This window comes from Eptatretus burgeri, chromosome 3 (genome assembly GCF_056783735.1).
Source record: "Eptatretus burgeri isolate ZD-2024b chromosome 3, Ebu_testis_v1, whole genome shotgun sequence".
Lineage (NCBI taxonomy): Eukaryota > Metazoa > Chordata > Myxini > Myxiniformes > Myxinidae > Eptatretus > Eptatretus burgeri.
Window position 1 is genome coordinate 95,253,417 of NC_140963.1, and position 22,291 is coordinate 95,275,707.

At 42.6% G+C, this 22,291-nt stretch overlaps 1 protein-coding gene across 7 annotated transcripts in view; it reads right to left on the minus strand.

Moving 5' to 3' along the window:
• LOC147030487 (neogenin-like) overlaps positions 1 to 22,291 on the minus strand; it is a 247,021-nt gene that overhangs the window by 4,576 nt on the left and 220,154 nt on the right. For 6 of the 7 annotated variants that reach the window (XM_085874613.1, XM_085874615.1, XM_085874612.1 and 3 more), the window contains 4 exons: positions 14,536 to 14,631; positions 14,100 to 14,252; positions 12,407 to 12,613; positions 232 to 359 (listed from right to left, as the gene is read on the minus strand). In XM_085874613.1, coding sequence (XP_085730739.1) covers positions 232 to 359; positions 12,407 to 12,613; positions 14,100 to 14,252; positions 14,536 to 14,631 — 584 coding nt within the window. The remainder of the gene's footprint in view (positions 1 to 231; positions 360 to 12,406; positions 12,614 to 14,099; positions 14,253 to 14,535; positions 14,632 to 22,291) is intronic. The other variant, XM_085874616.1, reaches the window with a different exon arrangement.

The following is a 22,291-nucleotide window of genomic DNA, read 5'->3' on the forward strand; positions in this document are numbered from 1 at the left end:
CTTGTAAACACAAAACAGTGATAGCTGGAAGTTAGAAATGATGTAGGGGCTCCAAAATCCTGATGTTTATTGAAAAAAACAAAAGTATAGTATCATAGAAAGTGAAAAAAAAACGTTTGCAAAACCTGGGATTTGGTAAATGCTGGTGACTTAGGATGAAACTGAAGTTTTCCAAAGTTGGCCACATTGAAAATGTGGAGATGATTAGAGTGAAGTATGATTAAGACATACCTTGTCCAAATCCTCGTAAGCCTGACTCCCGTAGTGAGCATTTTCTGGGGCAGAGGGCATTGTTACAGGAAGAGGAGAGCGTGTGCGTCCCAGGGAGCCAAACTTGGCGGCCTTGCCTGGGCTTAGGCCTAAATAAAAGGGATATAAAAGGAAAGTGAACAAAAGTTGAAGTTACTTGAACTACTTCATGCTTTTGTTGTACCAATTCTAGTGTACACACAATTTAAGCCTTGTAAAAAGAAATAAAAACAAAGATAAAGAAGTAAGACAATGAATTAAATGTGTGAAGCTGGAAAGGAAATAAGGGGTCAATTGAATCAAAATAAATGAGACGGGAAAAGTAAGATGTCAGATGGTTCGTTGAGAGTTTGATCATTAGCTTTACACTTAGAAAGGAATCAATACAACGATAGAAGCTGATGCTTCGGGCATTAACCCTTCATATGAGCAAACGAAGCATTACAATCCAAAACATCAGCTTCTTGGTTCTCATGGCGGTTAGTGTACTGTAATCAATGTTCTATTGATTCCATCCATCGTTTCAACAGTCCACCAACACAAACTGGCACTTGCCTTCACAATAGACGAGTTTTCTAACGTTGATTTACATTTATTTCTCCCTTAGACCGTTTAGACCCCTTTTCAACCATTTATTTAAACCGATACCTTTTAAGATCCTTTATACCCTTTAAACCTTTGCACATTTTACACCCATAGACCCCTTTAGATTATTACAAAGAGAAAAGCCCCATTTGGAAAAGAGGACCCCTAAGACCCTGTAGAACCATCAGACTCTTTAAGATCCTAAAGACCCTGAAGACCCCTAAGATCCTTTTGGACCTAATGACCCTGTAGACCCTATATACCCCAATTGAACCCTTACTTTCCTAAACCCCTAAAGATGCCATTGGTCCATCTGTCTGAGGTCCTTCTGCAATAACACTTGAGGGTCACCAGTTATAATCAAAAGCCATACCATAAGTATATCACATCAGTACCAAGCTAAGAAGGTGTAAAATATAAATAATTAATTATTTTTCTCTTTGTTGTTTTTTCAGGCTCTGCTCATCTTGGTTTGATAGAGAGGCAGAGGCAACAAATTAGGATTTAAAAATCATTGAGAGATAGAAAATATCATCTACCAGAGTTAGTTCGAAAATGGGTTGGGGCATATGACCAGGTAGGATGACATAAATTTTGTCCCAAAAATGGCCCTTTTTAACCCTTTTTCTGTCAAAATTGGATTTCCCAAAAATCAGTGATTTTGGGAGTAGAGAAAGAAGATTTACTCATAAAATGCTCATTTTTCATGCTAGAATGTTTATTTACCACTTCAAATGAAGCATGTGATGTGCTCTACAGGATAAAATATGAAAACGTTCCAAAATTTTACTGTAAGGGGTCAGCAGCAGTCCAAAAGGGCAAATGGCCCTTCCACCCCAAAAACTGGGCCCTTTTTCAGAACTTCTAATCACAACTTCTGGTAGAAATGTCGACAAATTCAACCATTCTTCAGCATGTGCACATATTCAGGTAGTTTTTGGGAAGTTTTGAGCATGATAGGTCAATCAGGGAGTGATTACTGGGGGTTTGAACTTGTACCCTTTTTGCCGTGAAGCGAATTCCAGCATTTTTCAGGACACAGCACTAATGAACAAAATAATACATGAATCATGCTCATTATTTGGACCTGAGTGAGAAGTTGCCCATTCTAAAATAATGATGATATATGATGGGTTGGGGGGGTTAGAATATTGTGACCCTTCTACCCCCACCCTTCATACCCCAGCCTGAGATTGGGTCTGGTTGGAAAAATAAAAGGCCAGAAACCGAGGTAATCTATCGTATTTTAAATCTTCCTCCATAGACTGAGGTATCCTTTTGTTTTTCTTCATGTCCTATCTAAACCTTTGAGATGGTCCCTCAGGTCCTAGTCTTGAAAAAAAGATGGCAGCACTGTAAATGAAGTTTGACATTTCATCAAAATCATTGATTTAATCCCTCCCAATTCCTAGATATTCATTGACAAGTCAAATGAAGTACACCTCATGAGACATAACAAACTATAGTGTTTCACTTGAGATAAAAAGGTAACCTGATAAGATTTACAAAAACAATAAGGCTGTAATAGGTTGCGTGCCAACACATGTGCATTGTCTTGAATCTGAAAAAGGGGTGATCTCAATGATGAATTTATCACCAAATGTAAAACGAAAGATGCATTCATCATTGTTAGCTTTACTGATCAGGCTCTTTGCCCATTAAAGGTGGGGTTATTCATGCTGGTAAAGTCATTTATTGGCATTGGCCTCAGATATTCTAATCGATGTTCTTTGCTTTGCTGGTTATGGAGTCAACACCGAACGTTCGCAAACGCAAACGACCATGTGGTTTCGTGTTCGAGAAGTGTGCTATTTGTCAGAAAGTGCAGCCTGGTAAAGATCTAAGAGAAGCTACCTCGAAAGGATTAGGCAGATTTAAACAAACATTGGAGACAAGAATCAAGTACAGATGTGAACAATACACTGATGTTCTGAACAGTGCAATTGACTGAGACAACGAATCCAAGAAACTGAAGTGGCATAAAGACCGTTTTTCCAACACAACTGAAGACCTCGTGTGTTTGTCCACAGGTGACGTGGCCCCTGATTATGTGAGGGACGGGCTACTGTACGTTGAGAAGAAGGGTGTGACCCTCGTGCAAGACTTCGTCAAATCACGTCTCATTGAACAGTCCACAGACTTTTATTCAAGGTTGCCTCAGAACAAAGCTCAAACTCTTGATACAATGTACAAAGTGAAAGCCACCGTCCAAAAGGACAAAGTGGTTGAAGTCAAAGCAGAAAGAGATATTTTCTGTCGGTTACTCATTGCCTCAGATCACGGGAGGAATGTTAACTTGGAGAACATTCTCAAACACGAACTCTCTCCAGTTCCGCTTGCACTCGCGAAAACCGATCACAAACTTCTGTCCACCAACAAATCTGATCTCATAGAGATCCTCACTGAGAAAACAACTGCCAAGACAATGGATCATCCACCATACAGTGATGCCCCCACTTGTCTCCTGATTGATGGACCAGCCGTCATTCAGGCCATTGGCAAGCCAGAAAAGACCAATACATTCGGGGATCTGGCAGATGTATTCACCAACAGTGTGAAACGGAAATTCACATTGGGTATTCCCGAGTAGATGTATTGTTTGACAGATATTTTGAGACGTCCATCAAAGATGGAACGCGTTCAAATCGTGCAGGTGTGATGAGACCAATAAGAAGGGTGATCGATTATAGATGTGTGAAGTTGCCCCAGAACTGGAAGCAGTTCATCAGTCATTCAAGAAACAAAGCAGAGTTGGCTTCATTTCTAAGCAGTGAACTTATTAGAAATGCCAGTGACTTGTCACAAGGTCATGAGCTTGTTCTCGCTGGTGGGGTTTGAGGATGCCAGTGGTGTTTGGTCCTCAAGCCGAGATAACATCTCACAGCTGAAATCGAACCATGAGGAAGCAGGTACAAGGCTAATACCCCATGCAAAAGAGGAAACCAATGTTGGGTACAACCATATTGTTATCCAGTGTCGTGACACGAATGTGCTTGTTCTTGCTGTTGGCCACCGTAAACACCTTCCTTCTGAAGTATGGATGAATTGTGGAACTTCACAGAACCCAAAATACATCCCCGTTCATGCCATTGACTATCCACCTCTGACTATGGACAATGTCATTGCATACCATTCGGTATCAGGCTGTGAAACAAGTCAGTTGTCTGGAAAAACTAAACGAAGAACATGGAAAGTCTATGAGAAAGAGCCAGGCTTACTGACACAGTTTGGAGAGTCCCTCGAGCTGACCGATGAAGCTAGGAATTATGCAGAACATTTCATATGCCATCTTTATGGGTATGGGAGCATCTTCTCAATAAACGAAGTTACATTGAAGATGTTTGTAAAGGGCAAGAGCTCTGTGGAATCATTACCGCCATCACAGGATGCGCTCCAGTTGCACTTAGACCGAGCAAATTACCAAACCTTCATTTGGAAGAACGCAATAGTGCCAAACCCAGAGTGTCCTCCTCCCACTAGTTGTGGATGGATCCTTGAAAAGAGGAAACTGAAACCAAAACTTATGACACTGGATCCCATTCCCAAAAAAATGTGCTGACCTGGTCACTTGTTCCTGCAAAGCCGGATGTACCGAGACAAGATGTGGCTACTTGAAGACAATGGGGGCTTGCATCAGTGCCTGTCTTGGTGGTGGACTTTGTCAGAAGAATCTGTGTGTGGTGGTTGTATGGAAGCCTCGCTGCCAGGGTAGCTATCATTTCTTGAAGCGCGACTGTGTCACTGATGCAGTGCCCCTCCACCGGTACACACACTGGAACTGGTACTCATTTCGCCGACCTCGGAAGGATGACAGGCTGAGTCAACCCTCTGGTGTATTAATTGAGCGGCCGACGGGGCTTGAACTCAGGACCCTAGGATCCAAAGCCACCACCCTAACCACTGAGCCAACACCAGGCTAGAAGGATCTCATTGAATAGAAACATTCATGATGATACAGGGAGCACAATGGTGAATACTTTGTGGTTTCAAGTTATTGCACCTCTGATGCCGACTTGGAAAACTTCATCAGACAGTTATATGATTGTTGTGTTATGGCTGAAGATAGGAGAGGGTGGGGGGGGGGGTCGAAGCGTCACAATATTCTAACCACCCCAACCCCATCATATATCATAATTTAGAATGGGCAACTTGTCACTCAGGTCCTAATATTGAGCATTATTCATGTATTATTTTGTTCATTAGTGCTGTGTCCTGAAAAATGCTGGAATTCGCTTCGCGGCAAAAAGGGTACAAGTTCAAACCCCCAGTAATCACTCCCTGATTGACCTATCATGCTCAAAATTTCCCCAAAACTACCTGAATATGTCTAGATGCTGAAGAATGGTGAAGTTTGTCTTCAGTTCGACCAGAAGTTGTGATTAGGGGGGCCGTTCTGAAAAAGGGCCCAGTTTTCGGGGTGGAAGGGCCATTTGCCATTTTGGACTGCTGCTGACCCCTTACAGTAAAAATTTGTAACTTTTTCATACTTTATCCTGTAGAGCACATCAAATGCTTCATTTTAAGTGGTAAATAAACATTCTTGCATCAAAAATGAGCATTTTATGAGCAAATCTTCTTTCTCTACTCCCAAAATCACAGATTTTGGGGAAATCCAATTTTGACAGAAAAAGGGTTAAAAAGGGCCATTTTTGGGACAAAAATTGATGTCATCCTACCTGGTCATATGCCCCAACCCATTTCCTAACGAACTATGGTGGATGACATTTTCTACCTCTCGATAATTTTTTAAATCCTTATCTAGGCCACTTTTTAATTTCTGCCTCTCTACGAGTTAGTGGCATAGGGAAATGTCCCACATGCAATAGAAAAAGTCCCACGTGGCAAAGAAAAAACGGTGTCCATGACAACAATTTCACCCCCATTATAATGAAATGGGATATTTTTGTGATTTTATGATTCCAAACTTCAGGAATTTTTAAAGATATCATATTGAAACTTACACAACATATTCGTACATATGTGTATGAAATCTGGTCAAAATTAGGCAAAGGTCAAGGTCAATGTCATGAAAAATACTGATTAGGCTGCAATTAAAAATGTATCAACCAAATTTGTTATTCACAACATTCGATCATGTAAAAACACTTGATAGGTCAAATTTTCCAAATTACCAAATTGCTGTTTCCATAGCAACTATTGTTTTTTTGGAATTCACAAGCATCATGCTATGTGCAACATCTTTCTTGTTTGTCTGCTTGTCTGTCTGTCAGTTTGTCTGTGAGCAAGATATCTCAAAAAGTTATCGAGGGATTTGGAAGAAATTTGGTGGACAGGTTGGGTGTGTGACATAGACAAATTGATTAGATTTTGGTAAAGATCCAGATCCATTAAAAAAAAAGGAAAGTGGTTCGTCACCATTGAGAGATGGGGCCAAAAATGAAATATCACATACAGTGGGACCCGCTTTATAGAATCACTTTGGGCCGGACAAATTTGATTCTAATAAGCGGGTGATTCTAATATCCGAGTTCACCAGAGTTGTGGAGTATCAAGCGGATCAAATGTCGAGTACACATACGGAGACAAATACTCAGCATTTAGTTTGATTTATATGACACACTTGCTCAAAACAATGTAACTTACTACTGAAAATAAAACAATTACACGTTCAGTACATATGTACTTTTCAAAGCAAAACAACATAGGTTTGTCAATGAGCCTACTCTGTAATGAAAAAATTGTCGATTGTTGCCTGCTTTAACGAGTCTGTGGCAATGGCGGTGACCTCCTTGTCAAGTTTGCGCAGGAAGGCCATGTCACTGAACCCATGTGATAGCAAACCAAGCCTGATCGTCTTAGCTGCAGACATCATTTCCTTGATGGTCGGGACAGAGATCTCCTCTTCCTCCTCTTCCTCCACTTTAGTGTCGGCGTCATAGTCTGCGTCAGTAGCAATTCCCATTTCGCGTTGGACTGCCGAAACGATGGCTTCGTCTGTGACATCATCGTCTGTGGTTTGGAGAGTGGCGTCCATGTTGACGAAGTCCTGCCATTGGTCGGGATCCATTTGAAGAGGGTTGGCTAACTCGTCGTCGTCATTGCTCTCGACCCTTTCGCCTTCGCTTGCCGCTCCGATGAAAATTTCTCCTTTGCGTCAGCAGTTCACTATGCCGGTAGTCTTCACATCATTCCATGCTGCGTCCGTAAACAGCATAGCGTCGAGGATCGTTATCTTTTTCGCCAAGTCACTCGCTGTCATTGCTCCATCCTCGTTGTCAATCTCAGTGAGCACTTTTCGTAGCATGGCACGGCGGTAATGAGCTTTGAATGAACGGATAATTCCCTGATCTAACGGTTGAAGAACAGAGGTTGTGTTCGGCGGGAGAAATGCCACAGTAATGTTCGACAGTTGAAGTGATTGGGGATGTGCCGGACAATTGTCGATGAGAAGCAACGCTTTCTGGTCATGACGCTGAAGCTCGCGATTCCACTCATCGAGCCATTCAGTGAAGAGGAATCCTGTCATCCATGCGGAGGAATTGGCTCTGTAGCGAACTGGAATTGTTTTGAGGCCTTTGAAACACCGTGGATTCTTGCTTTTACCAATACCGAAAGGAGGACGCTTAGCACCAGTCATCGAGCAGCAAAAAAGCACCGTGATTCTTTCCTTTGGCTTTTTCCCACCGCAGTGCTGATCTCCCTTGAAGAGGAACGTTCCGTCTGGTAAGGCCCGAAAATACAACCCGGTTTCGTCAGCATTCCAGATCTCATCAGCCGAGAAGCCTTCTACGAGATCCGGAAACACGTGGTCCAGCCATTGTTGTTTCCCTCCTACGTCAGCCGCCGCTGCCTCTCCGTGAAGTTTCTTGTGGACGATTCCATGTCTTTTCTTGAACCGGTCAATCCAGCCATTTGTCGCACTGAACTTCTTGTTGTTGAACTTTTCCGCGAACTGAGCCGCTTTCTCCCGCATCAGAGGTCCAGAAAGCGGTGCTTCCTTTTCTCTAGAAGTTTGAATCCACTTGACCATTGCTGATTCGACATCGGGTGCGTTGCCGCTTCGCTTGCGTTTCTGAGAAGAAGACGAATCCACTTGACCTTTCAGAATGGCCTCTCGATCTTTCAGAATCTTGCAGAGGATCGGCTGGTTAATTTCCAACTTGACTGCAGCTTCTCGTTGGCTCATTCTGGGCAAAGCGTCATAGTCCCTCAGGATTTGTGCTTTATCAATGTTTGAACGATCCGTCCGCTTTCGTTTTCTGTCCATCGTGGAAATGACGACACGCCTAGTGCTTAGACTGCAGCTGTCAGCCGTCTGCCTATCTGTACAATGACTACCGAAATCACTGTAGTGGCATTGCGTTATTTTTAGCGTGACGTCAGCCGCCTGGTGGCAAAAGTTGGAACTGTGCAGCCAGTAGGCGCTGAACTGTCAAAGTGGATGGCCAGCAGCTGATTCTATTAAGCGGGTTTTTGATTCGAATAAACGGGAAAAATTGTGTACATTTAGATACAATGGAATCGGTCTCAACGATTTTGATTCTATAATACGGGTGATTCTATTAACCGTGATTCTATTAAGCGGGTCCCACTGTATTTCAAAATGTTGTGGATGGATTATGACAAAACTTGGTGGATGATTTGGGTAGGTGACAAGCTGATGAGATTTTGGTTAAGGTCTGGATGCAGATTGGGCCCATCAGTGGGATGTCAAGCGTAAACTGTTCAGTCTGGCAGAGGTATGCGCTCGACCAAGTGCCATTCTAGTTCAGCTTGTGTGGTTGTGGGTGTGTTTGACTTGTATGCACTTCTAAACTGCTGGAAGGAATGACTTGAAATTTGGTGGTTTACAATTGGGATGTGCCCAGGGAGGTTTTAGGCATTAAAATTTTTTTTTTAGCGGAGGGTGGGTCGGGAGATTTTACAACTTCCTGTGTTTACCGGCTCCAGTTGAAAGGTAGTCCTGGCCAGCCAGTTTGTGAAAGACATGGGCCTGCTCTACTATACATGATGTTTGCAAACCTGTTTTCTGAGCTGCCGAGCTCAACCTAATGACAGGTGAAAGAAGAAGAATGAGAGGAATAATAAGAACCCAGCCTTGAAGTATGACAATTCGAGGTTATGCGTGATACTTGTGATTTTCCATCATCTCAATGAGCTGACAATTTGTACGATAAGTACCAGCTCTTTTGCATTTTTTTTTTCTCTCTGACAATCATACTATGTTCTACTTTTGTGAAATCCTTTCTATTCAAGTTATATTCTCTCATGTCTTGTGTTTCCACCTGATGTTCATTGTTGTTCCTATAATGATTATTTCTTTATTTGCACACTGCTTCAGTAACAATCTCCTTTTCAACTAATTGCAGTACTGGTGAGAGAAGCCAGTGGTGCATATAATTTACCATTTCAATTTTTTCTTCATCTGCTTGTCATTTATATTCCATGATACTTGGATAAGATTAATGTTATCTGCAAAATAAAAAGGTCAAGTTTCAACAATATATCCAGATATAATTGTCACAACTGCTTTTGAGATACTTCCGATAATACTCTAGTTTTCCATGCAGCACCACTAGCTGAGATACCGTGCGGACTAAAGGAGCTAATGTAAAACTAGTCTTGTCATTCCAATGCAAAGCCTCTGCAGGTCAACATAAAAATTCAGATTTAACAAGGCCCAACTGGTGAGAAAATAAGCTTATATGGGTGTGGGGCAGATTAGAGGCATAACTGATAAAATATAATTGACTTGCAGAGCTTGTGAACAAGCTAATGAATTACAAGATTATGTATATAGTCGTGTCAACGGGTCTTCTAACGCTGACCTGTCGATGGTGGCATTTTTATATAATTTAACTCTCCCAGAGGATAGGCTGAATTACACATGGGACCCGAGCGGAATTAGTCCCTCACGACGCCCAGTTGGAATTGTTAATTCCGCTGGTCTTTAATGACGATTGTTACCAATTTCAAAACCTCCCCCAGGGATTGACCCAAAGAGAGGTGAAATGAAATTATTTCTCACATGCGCAATTTGCAAAGGCAGATTACTACATGAAACGTGCTCTTAAGAAATAACAGGCTTATTTACAGAAAAGCACAAGACCACAAAGACAGAGAATCCCAAGTCAAACGGAGCTGGTGGTGAAGTTTGTCTGGTGTTTGTCTGGTGGTGAAGACGTAGATAGAGACAAATGCAAACAAATCAATAAAGATAATGCACACACATTTAAACAAAAAGCAATTAATACAGGAAATAAAGTCGAAATGGCCATGAGCACACAGTCATGCATACATACACAATGGGGTGAACCACGTGGTCTCCAGACACAGCACAAGTCAGCGAACAGGCAAAGCGTCTTTTGTGCGAAGTCAATGGGGAAAGTGAAGCAGCATGCAGGATGGCAAGAGCTTGTATGTTGGGCAGCTCGGGAGAACAACGGGCCATCGTGAGGGACACAAAGCTCAGAGGAGGAGAGACAATCCCCAAGAGCGAAACTCCGAAGAAGAGAAGGGAACAGCACATGTGTTGGCCCTGACACCAACAGGATGCCGTGTCTTCCAAAATGGACCAGCTCAACCCCAGCTTATTTCAACTGCAACTGATTTCACACCCCTGTAGGCAGTACTTTATTATCACCTTCTGTGGCCACTCACAAGTGTGCTTTGTTCACCATCTGGGACCAGCCAATGATGGAGCATCTTACAACCATCATTTGAACGTGGAGTCGTCACCAGCTCGGCCTGGACCATCATGGTGCCGTGGGGTAGGGAGCCCACATGAGATAGAAGAGTCCAAAAATATCCAGTTTCTTCTTATCCCGCCTGACCCCTTGCCTTATTTGTCAGATCAGGGCATGTCAGGTATGGGAGCATGCGCCGGAACAGGATGTCGCCGCATCCACTTTCTGCTGGTACTCCAGGGGCCTCTGTCTGATCATCCCCCAGGCAGATGCCTGGCCCATCCCCATCTCTTTCAGATGCCAATCAATCTGCTGCAACCACGAGGCATGTGGTCGGCCCATTGGCCTCCTCCACTCAAGAGGCTCCCTTGCTGAGAGAATCTGGCGAGCAGGATCAGCATCAATAAAATGAGCCACATGTCCATACAGCCGCAGCTGAAGCTCACGTACTACGCAGGTAACAAATCTCATTTGAGTCTTTCTCAGCAACTGCTCGTTGGACACAATGTCCGACCAGCGATTGCCAAGGAATCTCCAAAGAGACCTGGTACTAAGGGAATTAAGTCTCTGTCTCATATCCCTGGTCAGAGTCCAAGTCTTGCATTCGGAGAGCAAGACTGGAAGCACCAAGGACCTGAAGACTCAGACTTTCATCCTCCTGCACAGGTACCAACAGCGCTACACCCCACGATCCAGTGAATCCATTACTCCCCAGGCCCGAACCAGACGTCTTTTGATCTCTGGCTCACAGCCAGCAGAGACATGAATATCACTACCAAGGAAAGTGAATCTCTACATGACCTCAACATGGTCACTCCAAAGAGTTACATATAAGATAGCAGCATCCAAGATGTCATTGAAAGCCTGGATCTTAGTTTTGACCAAGGAAACCCGTAATCCCAGCAGCTCCAACTCCTCATTTGAATGAACATGTGTCGAAGAGATTGTGGATGTGCATGAATGAGTGCATGAGGTAACTAGAATGGCAATCGTAGAGTGCAGAGTCTCGCCTCGCGCATTCATTCTGAACAAAAATATCATCGTTAACTGAACACGCTACTATTGTGGTCCACTGCTATTATGGCCTATTCCCCATATCATCCATGCATCATATTATGTCACAAACTTTCTTGGCATAGGTTATGATGTCATGAATATAATTCTTCAAGCCCATCGGGTCATAGATCAGATATAGCAAGTTTCAAATTATTCGGATAAAGATTTCAATTTAACCAATTATGGCTGGAATACTATTTCACTGATGATGTCATCATTATCACCCTATATATCCCTTGGGGAGTTGATGACATATGCCGAGTTTCAATTTTTAGCCGTGTCGCGTTGCGAACGCTGGCTCTAAGAGAGCTCCGCGTTGTTCTTCTTCTTCTTGTTCTTCTTGTTCTTCTTCTGGTGAAGACAAAACCTTTATGACGCGGCTCTTGGATACATTTGTCCTTGTTTTTGTTGAGCAGTTTCGAAGAAAATTATGTCCAATTTTTTTTTCCTTTAATCGATTACGGCTGCCATACCATGTGACCTATGGCATCAGTGTTAGCAACAAATATCCTCCATGGGGAGCCCTTCCTATGTTTAAATTTTCACATGGCTCAGCCAAGCGGTTGGAGAAAAAACCATTTTTAAAGTGAAAATATGTAGACGAAGACACACACATGGACAGACAGACAGACAAACAGACAGACACACACAGACATACACAGCCACACAATGACAGGGGCATTGCAATAATCTTGCATTCCCTTCGGGGCAAGACTAACGAAAGATGGTGCATTTGAAAAATTACAGTTACTACTTGGTTTATCCCCAGTAATAACAGTGCAGATGAAAGTGGTGGTCTCGAATACCAAAATCCCTGCAGGCAACAATGAAACTTACAAATCCAAGATCATATAATTTGATTACTATACCTGCAGAGCCAAGCACCAAGCTGGGAGATGCAGGATGAGCAGACACCACAACAGGAACAAAGCTTTTGAGGGGTTGTCCTGGCCATACCACAGCCGTGGGTGGGATGTGATTTGACAGCTCATCTGACGGTCCCAAAGAACCACCCCCTAGTAACACTCCATCATTCTCCAAGCCACAGCCCCCATTGGGTAAACGCCCTGCCGATTCTGTTGGAGGTCAGGTTGGATTACTTTGGCACCACAAAACATGACAATCCAAACCGTCACATCTTTATGAGACACATTCACCTAATATACAGCGTGTCCGTAAATGAATATACCAAAAAGAACATTCAATAGTTTTATTGTTATTAGAAATGTTGACATGAGTTTGATATGACTTACATGTAAGGGAATTGTACATTTTAGATGTTGTGAATATTGATTATAATTTTCTGATATAATGACAAGCTTTCAAGAGAAAGCAAAAATTGTGAGATTTGTATATGAATGTGGTTTAATCATTCAGGCCAAAGGCATTTTCAGCATGAAATGAACAAACCAGTGCCTGAAGGACACTCCGTACGAAGATGGGTGGATCAGTTTGAGGCTACGGGATCTGTCCTGAAGGGGAAATCTGTTGGAAGGCCAAGAAAGTCAAATGAAAGTGTGAATGCTGTTGTGGAGGCATTTACCACCAATACTAAAAAGTCAATTCGGAGAGCATCACTTCAGTTAAACATTCCAAAAAGCTCTGTTCATGATATCCTTCATAAACAATTGAAGTTTAAATGTAATAAAATGAAAACAGTTTAGAAACTTTTAGAAGAGGATTTTTATTAAACAAGAGTAAATGTTTGTCAATAATATAATTTATTGAACGGATAGAATCGGACGAGCATTATTTTTAATCAAACCTCATTTTTAATGATGAGGAAACATTTCACATATCAGGCAAAGTTAATCATCACAATTGTAGGATATGGGGAGAAGAAAATCCACATGAATTGTACAAACATGAAAGGGATTCACCTAAAGTAAACGTGTGGGGAACCATGTCATGTTCTCACATCGATGTATGGATTCTATGTCTTTGATGAACGTACTGTACCAGGATTTCATACCTCAACATGCTACGAGAGTTCTTTATCCCACAACTCCAATAAAAATCCCGACTTGTTGCAAAGAGCTATCTTTCAACAGGATGGAGCACCACTTCACTTTGCTCGAATTGTTAAAGTGTTTTAAAATCAAACGATGTCAGACCGATGGATTGGTCGAGGAGGTCATATTAAATTGGCCTGCTCATTCACCCAACTTAACTCCTTTAGAATTTAATCTCTGGTGTTTTTTTAAAAAGTAAAGTCTGAACTAGTAACAAAGGTATCTTGAATAACTTAAAAATCGTATTGTTGATGCTGTGTCATCCATCTCTACAGCTGTTATGGAAAATGTTTTCTCAGAATTGAACACCGAATTAGATCGATTTTCGTGAATGATGGATGACGTCGAGATGTTAATTAATAATTCCAGAATATCGAAACAATACCATAAAAATTAAACAAAACTAAAAACATACATATCTAATGCATGTACTCATATCAAATTTATGTTGGTATCTCGAATAATAGTAAAACTATTTAATGTTCTTTTTTGTATATCCATTTTCAGACACCCTGTAGATGTTCCACAAGCTCATTGACAATATCCTTACCCTTGAGGGTGGCCCTGTCAACCGGCCCCCCAGCTGACCTCGGATACAGGCTGTTGTATTCTGGTGGGCCGGAGAGGTTTAGGCCCACCGATGATGGGGTGGGTGAAGGGGTGGGCGATGGCGAGGGGTAGGGACGGCGGTGGTGACGACAAACTAGTGTTGGGGTGAGGGTTGGTAAAATGGTGGACAAAGAAAAAACACAACAAAACAAAAAAAAAAACAAAAAACAAAAAAAAAACAACAATGAGGTCGGAACAGCATGGTTGAAAATAATAATTTTAAAAAGCAACGAAAAACTAGAGCAACAAAAATGCAGCAACCTTATTGCATAACAGCTGGAACATTGCTTTCAAACAATAACCAAAACAAAAATAAAAGGTTTTGCATTGTTAAGGAGTTGTGTGTTCAACACAATGACTGTTATGAGAGTACTTACTTTGAGGCTCCACTGGTACCATTATTTTTGGGCGGATTGCCTGCCGAGTGGCGATCGACCTCTCCATCGAGGACATTCCATCGTCTGACTCCCTTCCTGCATCATATGGGGAGGGCACATGATCTCCTCAATTACCATGCTCCCAGAAGGGCCAATTTTTCTTAAAGTCAGTGCCACAAAATTTGCACTCTCCAACAGACAAGGCAAATTCAAAACAAATCAATCACAATTTTGCCTTAGAACATTTCCTTTGTCTTAACTTTGCCCAAAGTTTTTTCTCCAGTCTCATTATCTTCACAGGTAAACAGGGGCTAACAGGATGGCCTAGAGGTACGGACACTTGCCTCAAAGCTGTCTAGCCTGGGTTTGAATGCCGACCCAGCAATAAACCGTCATATTGGTGTTTCCCAGGCAAGGTGATCCATCAATGTGCGTGCCGTCCCTCAGATGGACGTAAAATGGGCGTGCTGTCTGCCAGAATTTGTTGGTGGTCATTAGAGACCCCCTAGTGTCCTTTGCGAGGAGTAGTTGAGATATCCCAGCACCATGGCCAAATTCCAAATTATTGCCCTAACTAACAGAGGGCATTGTATGAGTGGCACAGCCACATCCTCAGCGAATGATGCCACCCCACAAGCTTGTGCTGCATACGAACAAAGAAGACCATGTAAACATGTAGGAAGAAGAACATGTAAACATGCAGTGAATGCTCTGCTCCAACACAATGAACTTCCATCAGTTTTACTTGTCTCAATCCTATCAGTATTATTATATGTTTCGTGTATTTGTTCCTGGAAATTGAAATGTGAATGTGAATGGATGTCCTTAAAAGCACAATACAATATATTTAAACAGTAACCCAACTACATTGGCACAAATACAGTGACACCCCAACCCAGACTCCATCCCACACCGGAATATAGAAGAGACGCAGATGAGGACAGAGGTGCAGACGCAGAGGCAGACATCTGAGCCACATCAAGCTGAATGGACAACGTGCTGTGCATTATAGAACTGAACTGTCTCCCTATGCATTTGCTTTGTGCTTTTGCATCTGGTGTATATGTGTCATTCCAGGTCATGCACATGTGTTGCCATTTCTTCAGCATTCTCTGGACTTCATCTGTGAATTTCAATGTCTTTCCCTCCCCCTCTCACTACCTTTCTTATCCTCCTCTCCCTCTCTCTCTCATCGCCCCTTCCATTTCTTCCTAAATTTCTCCTTCTCCCTTTCCTCCATTTTCACCTCCTCCTCTGCCCCCTTTTCCCTGTTATCTCTTTCCCCTCAACATCTACTCTTTCAACTCTTTCTCCCCTTCACTCACATTCCATCCCTCTCCCTCTCTTCCCCCACCCTTCTCTTCTCTTGTCCCCATTCTCTCCATGAATTTGATGTCATTTTGTCTTACTGAAGGTTGTCACATCATTCAAAGGGGATTTGAGCTTGAAGGGACAAAACCTCAGAGATGAACACTGCTCAGCTTATGATATGGATGATCATTTAATCAAGCAGTTAGTAAGCTGAAGGATTTCTTCATATGTCTCTAAAGTAAATGATTTTCATGGAGAGGAATCTCCCATTTAAGCCCCTTCTTAGCTCATCTGGACCATAGTTCAGGTGAGCTTATGGGATGGTGCGTCATCCGTCCATAAACATTTGCAACCTCTTCTCAGAAACTACTGATGGGATTGTGACCAAACTTAACTAAAATGATATTTGGTGTGGTAGAACTCAAGTTTGTTCATGGCATCTCCCACCCAGTGCCCCCCCCAACCTATAAGTGGGTCATTGTAAGATTTAAAGGTCACAAAAGTACTTGAATTTTGATCTCGTTTGGATGGCATTTTGGAGTACAGGTCAGGTATGGGAGCATGTGCCAGAACAGCACGTCGCTGCGTCCACTTTCCGCGGGTACTCCAGGGGCCTCCGTCTGGCCATCCACCAGGCAGATGCCAGGCCCATCCCCATCTCCTTGAGATGCCGATCAACCTGCTGCAACCACGAGGCACGTGGTCGGCCCACCGGCCTCCTCCACTCATGAGACTCCCTCGCTGAGAGAATCTGGTGAGCTGGATCAGCGTCAGGAAAACGAGCCACATGTCCATACAGCCGCAACTGACGATCACGGACTATGCAGGTAACAAATCTCATCCGAGTCTCTCTCAGCAACCGCTCGTTGGACACAAAATCCGACCAGCGATAGCCAAGGATAATCCGAAGAGACCTGGTACCAAAGGAATTAAGTCTCTGTCTCAGATCCTTGGTCAGAGTCCAAGTCTCGCATCCATAGAGCAAGACTGGAAGTACCAAGGACCTGAAGACTCGGACTTTCGTCCTCCCGCACAGGTACCGGCAACACCACACCCCATGATCCAGTGAATCCATGACTCCCCAGGCCCGACCCAGACGTCTATTGACCTTTGACTCACAGCCAGCAGAGACATGAATATCACTGCCAAGGTAAGTGAATCTCTCCACGACCTCAACATCCTCACCACAAACAGACACAGACAGGACAGCAGCTTCCAAGATGTCACCGAAAGCCTGGATCTTAGTTTTTACCCAAGAAACCCATAATCCCAGCGGTTCCGCTTCCTCATTCAGCACCTCGAGGGCCCCCAAAAGGATGTCTAAAGTCTCCGCAAAGATGACTGCATCATCTGCAAAGTCAAGGTCCGAGATCTTGACATTCCCAAATGACGCACCGCAACTTGATCTCTCCGACATCCTCCCTAGAATCCAGTCCATACAAGTGCTGAAAAGTGTGGGGGCCAGTACACACCCCTGACGAACTCCAGTAACAACTGGAAATAAGTCAGAGATGGTACCACTACACTTCATAGCACTCTCAGTACCAGAGTAGAGTTCAGACATCAGATCGATCAGTTTTGGTGGCACCCCACGAAGACCAAGAATCCTCCAGAGGACATCCCGATTCACTGAATCGAACACTTTACAGAGATCAACATAAGCTGCAAGCAGCCCCTGCCGAAACTCTCGTCTGCGTTCGGTGAGGACACGAATAGCAAGGATACGGTCAATCGTTGACCTCTTTGGTGTAAAGCCTGACTGCTCTGGACGCTGGTGCTCAAGCAGATGGTGGCGAACCCTATCGAGAATTATCCGAGCAAAGACCTTGCCCGGTACTGAGAGCAGCGTCACCCCTCGGTAGTTGTTGCAGTCTTGGCAATCACCCTTCCCTTTCCAGAGAGGAACAACAAGGCCCCTCTTCCAGTCAGTTGGGATGATGCCTGTGTTCCAGGCAGAGCACAAAACTGCATGCAACGACACGAGTGCAGCATTTCCACCAGCCTTGAGAAGTTCAGCATGGATGCCACAGATCCCTGGAGCTTTGCCCCGTTTCAACTGGTTCACCGCAGCCCGTGTTTCCACAAGCGAAGGTGGACCACAGTTGATTCGAGGGTCAGCAACAGGGATTGTAACACCCTTGACGTCCAACTCGACAGCTGGCGGATCAGCCTGGTACAACCGCTCAAAGTAACCGGCCCAGCGGGCCTTCACTTCAGACTCCTCTGTCAAGAGCCTACCACTCTCTGCTCTAACTGCAGTGCTCCGAGGGATGGGCTTGGATGAACGCAATGCGCGAATTCCCCTGTAAGCAGGACGAGAATCACCTGTCCACAGGTGATGCTCTACCCCCTCACAGATTCCTCGCACATAGGCCTCCTTGTCCACCCTCAGTGCACGTGCAGTTTTACGCCTCAGCTCCCTGAACAGCTCAGCTCTGCCATTCAGCCTGGCCCTGCGACTCTGGTCAATGGTATCCAGTGTCCCTTGAGAGACAAAATTCTTCTTTGCCCTGCGGTGAATTCCAAGACATCCACCGGCAACATCAAGGACGGTTGGATTACAGAAAAACCTTTAACGATCTTCTACTCTCAAATGTCTTAACTGATCAATGCAAAACATTAAATCTGTGATCAATTACCCAGGGGAAATATAGTGTGTTAGCAATGACGTCATGAGTCACGTGGTTTGGCAGGCATATTGGATCAGAAGAAAACCTTTAGAAACCCTTTCTTTGAAACTGCTCGCCTGATCGATGTGAAACTTTACATATGTGATCGAGTACATGTAGGAAATGTAATTTGATAGCAATGACATCATTGAACACGTGGTCTGGCAGCCATATTGAATTGAAGGAAAACCTAAAAAATCCATCTGTGAAATCGCTTGACCGATTAATGGGAAACTTAAAATATATGATCGACTACCGATGGGAACATTTGATTAAAATAAGCTGATCCAAAACACAATATGGCTGCCAGTGATGTCATCATACAGAAAGTGGGCAATATCTCAAGAAATATGAATTATCGACACTTTGGATTTGCACCTGATCAAATAGACCCAATTTTGACGCAACAGGAAGTGGCATCGTCATACTGAAAGTGGGAAATATCTCGAAACCTAAGGATCATAGACAGCATGGAGTTGCACTACTGTGAACATTATGTCAATACGACCAAAACGAAAATGTGTATTCCAACTCTCGCTCTTATTTTTACCGTGATCCATTCGTCACCACTTTTTGGCAACCAGCCAGGTGAGCTACAGGATAATTGGTCCTCCATTTTTGATAAGTGGAATAACGACGACATAATTTCTGCTTTAATCGGAAAAATGACATCACCTTCTAAAGGTGACTCGACATTCAGCGAACTCTGATTTACATCATCCCTCACATTGATGCTGTGTCAAACATGCTAACTACAATCACATTTTACAATTACCATGCAGAGGTGGCATAAACACCGAAAAGTGCTTATCATTGAAAGATACGCAAAGGCCATATCCCAATTCATATCATATTGCCAGTCATTGATACGAATTTCAGGAATGACTCATTCAGGTAATTCAGAAATCCATGTATACATGTGGAGATTTCTCATGCCAGTTGTTTTATACCATCTCTGGTCTGGTCTTTCTTCCCCATTCTCTTTCAGCCCTCCATGTTCTCCCAGCCCATTTAGGCCAAAGACGTTCCAAAATCCAGGCTAACTGCTCACCTCCACTCATTTGTTCCCCTTTTCTCTTACCTGTGGAATCACCTCCATGAGTCAGTACAATCTCACTCTTCCTACAGAACTTCAAGACTGTCTTCCACCATTCTCTCATGTCATCTCCATTCCTACCCACGATCATGATCATTTATACTGTTCACTATCCCCAAACAGAACCTTCTTACTTGCACATACTTTGTTTTACTTGAAGGTTTCTCCCTCTTTCTTGTATCATTCTTTCTTTCTCTTTCTCTCTCTCTCTCCTCTTTTCCCATCATCAACATGCTTGATTTTATATTGCGTTTACCCATTCAGCCATCTGTTAGTACATTGCCACCATCAATCAACTCAAGACTGGAGTTTGTATTTGAAATAATGCAAGTAAAGGCTTCAAATGGCCCTACCTTAGATTTAAAATAAAAAAAAATATTTCCTTGGATTATACATAAATCAAAATCTTAATTGAGTTGGTATATTTTCCTTGTAGTTATAGACATTATGTTATAGGCAAGGTCATAAAGAAGAACAAGAATGAAAGTCCTCATTGAGGACACAGCAACACCTTAAAATGGGATGTGTAGAATGTAGATTTTACATTTAAATATAACTTTTACCAGTACATTTAAATAGACTGCACTAGTACTCGCTCCCTAAGGGAGTGGCATTATGGGTTACATTATTATCTTCTCTGGGATACATAGATTACAGTAGATTTTGGCTCAGCTCCGTGAGTCTGTGGGGTACGCGATAAGCATATAATGCTTCAAGAATGTCGGATTTCCTCCTTTTCAGTTTAGCGTTAAACAGTAGTAGTGACTTTTTAAAAAAGGTAATCATATGTGTTTGTGGTTTATAATATTTTTTACTTCTGGTAGGTATTTTCCCACGAAACGCCATGATAAGATATTTGTACACGTTAATATGGCGTTTGTCCAAGGAGGAAAAGCCCCTTGGGGAGAGGGGATATTATTAGTCTCAATATTGTTTTGCAAGAACATTAAAAATATTATGCTGTTATCATTAGTGTTGTTATTAGTTTTGTTATTCGAAGCGGCCTTGGAAAAATGCCACCATTAGTTATCTTAACACGGACATACACCTCAACACGGACTTCACCAAAGGCGGGAATGCCTTCTTGGGGAGGGGGGGGATTAAGTCGCTACAACCTCCATCTTGTGACCCTTATTCCTTCTGTCAAGTTTGGTTGACATTGAATAAGTAATGACCGAATGTATCACAGCCATAAAAACTGTCAGACAGAGAGAGAGACACCAAGTTGCATATTTTAGAATGATAACTAACTAAATAAAGAACATGTAGGTTGTGAAGATGTTAAATGGAAAATAAGTAAATAAATAATTGAAGTTGTGTGTTGGTGGTGGAGATAGTAAAGTGTATATTAAAAAAAAAAAAAAATCAAAGTTGTTTGTTAGTCTTGGAGATGCAAAAGTGTATATAAATAAATAATTAATGGTGTTATGTCCATTGTGGAGATGGCAAAGTGTGTATGCAAAAAATAAATAATTCAAGGTTGTGTATTGTAGTGGAGGTGATAAAGTGTATAAAAATATCAATAAGGGTTACCAAAAGCACATATATAATCATGCACTATATTCTCTTGTGTAATTTTTTGAAAATGTCATATTCAGAAATAACATCATGTGTTCCATGAATCTTGGTTCCGATCCCAAAATAATTTGACTTTCCTCTTGCTCAGATATTATTGCATATATGTGCCGAATATGAAAGAAATGTGTCCAGTAATGTTTGAGTAGAAGCTCTGGATGGACGGACTGACGGACGGACTGATAGCAGCAAAAACTTAAAGCCCCAAGCAGGCTGAGGCCTGATTTGCATCTAAAAAGTACAAAAAAAAACAAAAACAAACTTACAACTGTACCATTAAGTAATGTATTATAGCATAATACTGTGAAGCATACACAAGTTCCAGTAATCATATGCATCTTATGTTAACACCACAATTTGGCCAAAACAAAAATAAATATTTCAAGGTGGATGTCAGACTGTACATAAGGACTTCAGACGAATCTTGCCGTCACTGTTTCTGGAGGCGTTGCATTCAAGTCGAGTGATTCAGGGAAGATGTGTAGAGTGTCCTCAAGATGTGACAACATCCTTCTAGCTTTTGATGCCTGACTAAGCCCCGAGCTCTTTCTTGGCCTGACATTTTCCAGAGAAGCTGCATGACAACTATTCATCTTAAGACAATCAGCACACTCTTTTCCATGATCCAAGAATAAAATTATGTTGTTATATTAATCTTATTGAACTGCTAGCTGGAGAATTATGATCCTCAAGGATCATGATCTTCCTTCACATGTGCTTTTGCTCTTGCCCTGCAGGAACGACGAGGCATCTAATCCATCAACAAAATGCACTGGAAATGAGATACTGGCCTTGTCAAGGTGGACAACTTGCTGAGCTCAAGATGGCTGAGATGGTTCGTGGTTGGCGTGTCTCAATCCTTAATTCTGACGAGGGTTAGCATACTTCAATCAATGCTTTGTTGATTCTGTCCATTGTTCTACCTTTCCGTTGACACAGATCAACATTCGCCTTCACCCACAATACTAGTTCTTCATATCACAATAAGTGGACAGATTTGGTATATTGGATTTGAACCTGAGTCCCTCACACCATGAGCTAGACGTTCAGCTGGGGACACTATCACGCCAATCTGTGAAATGTTCGTCCCATGTTTTGGACACAC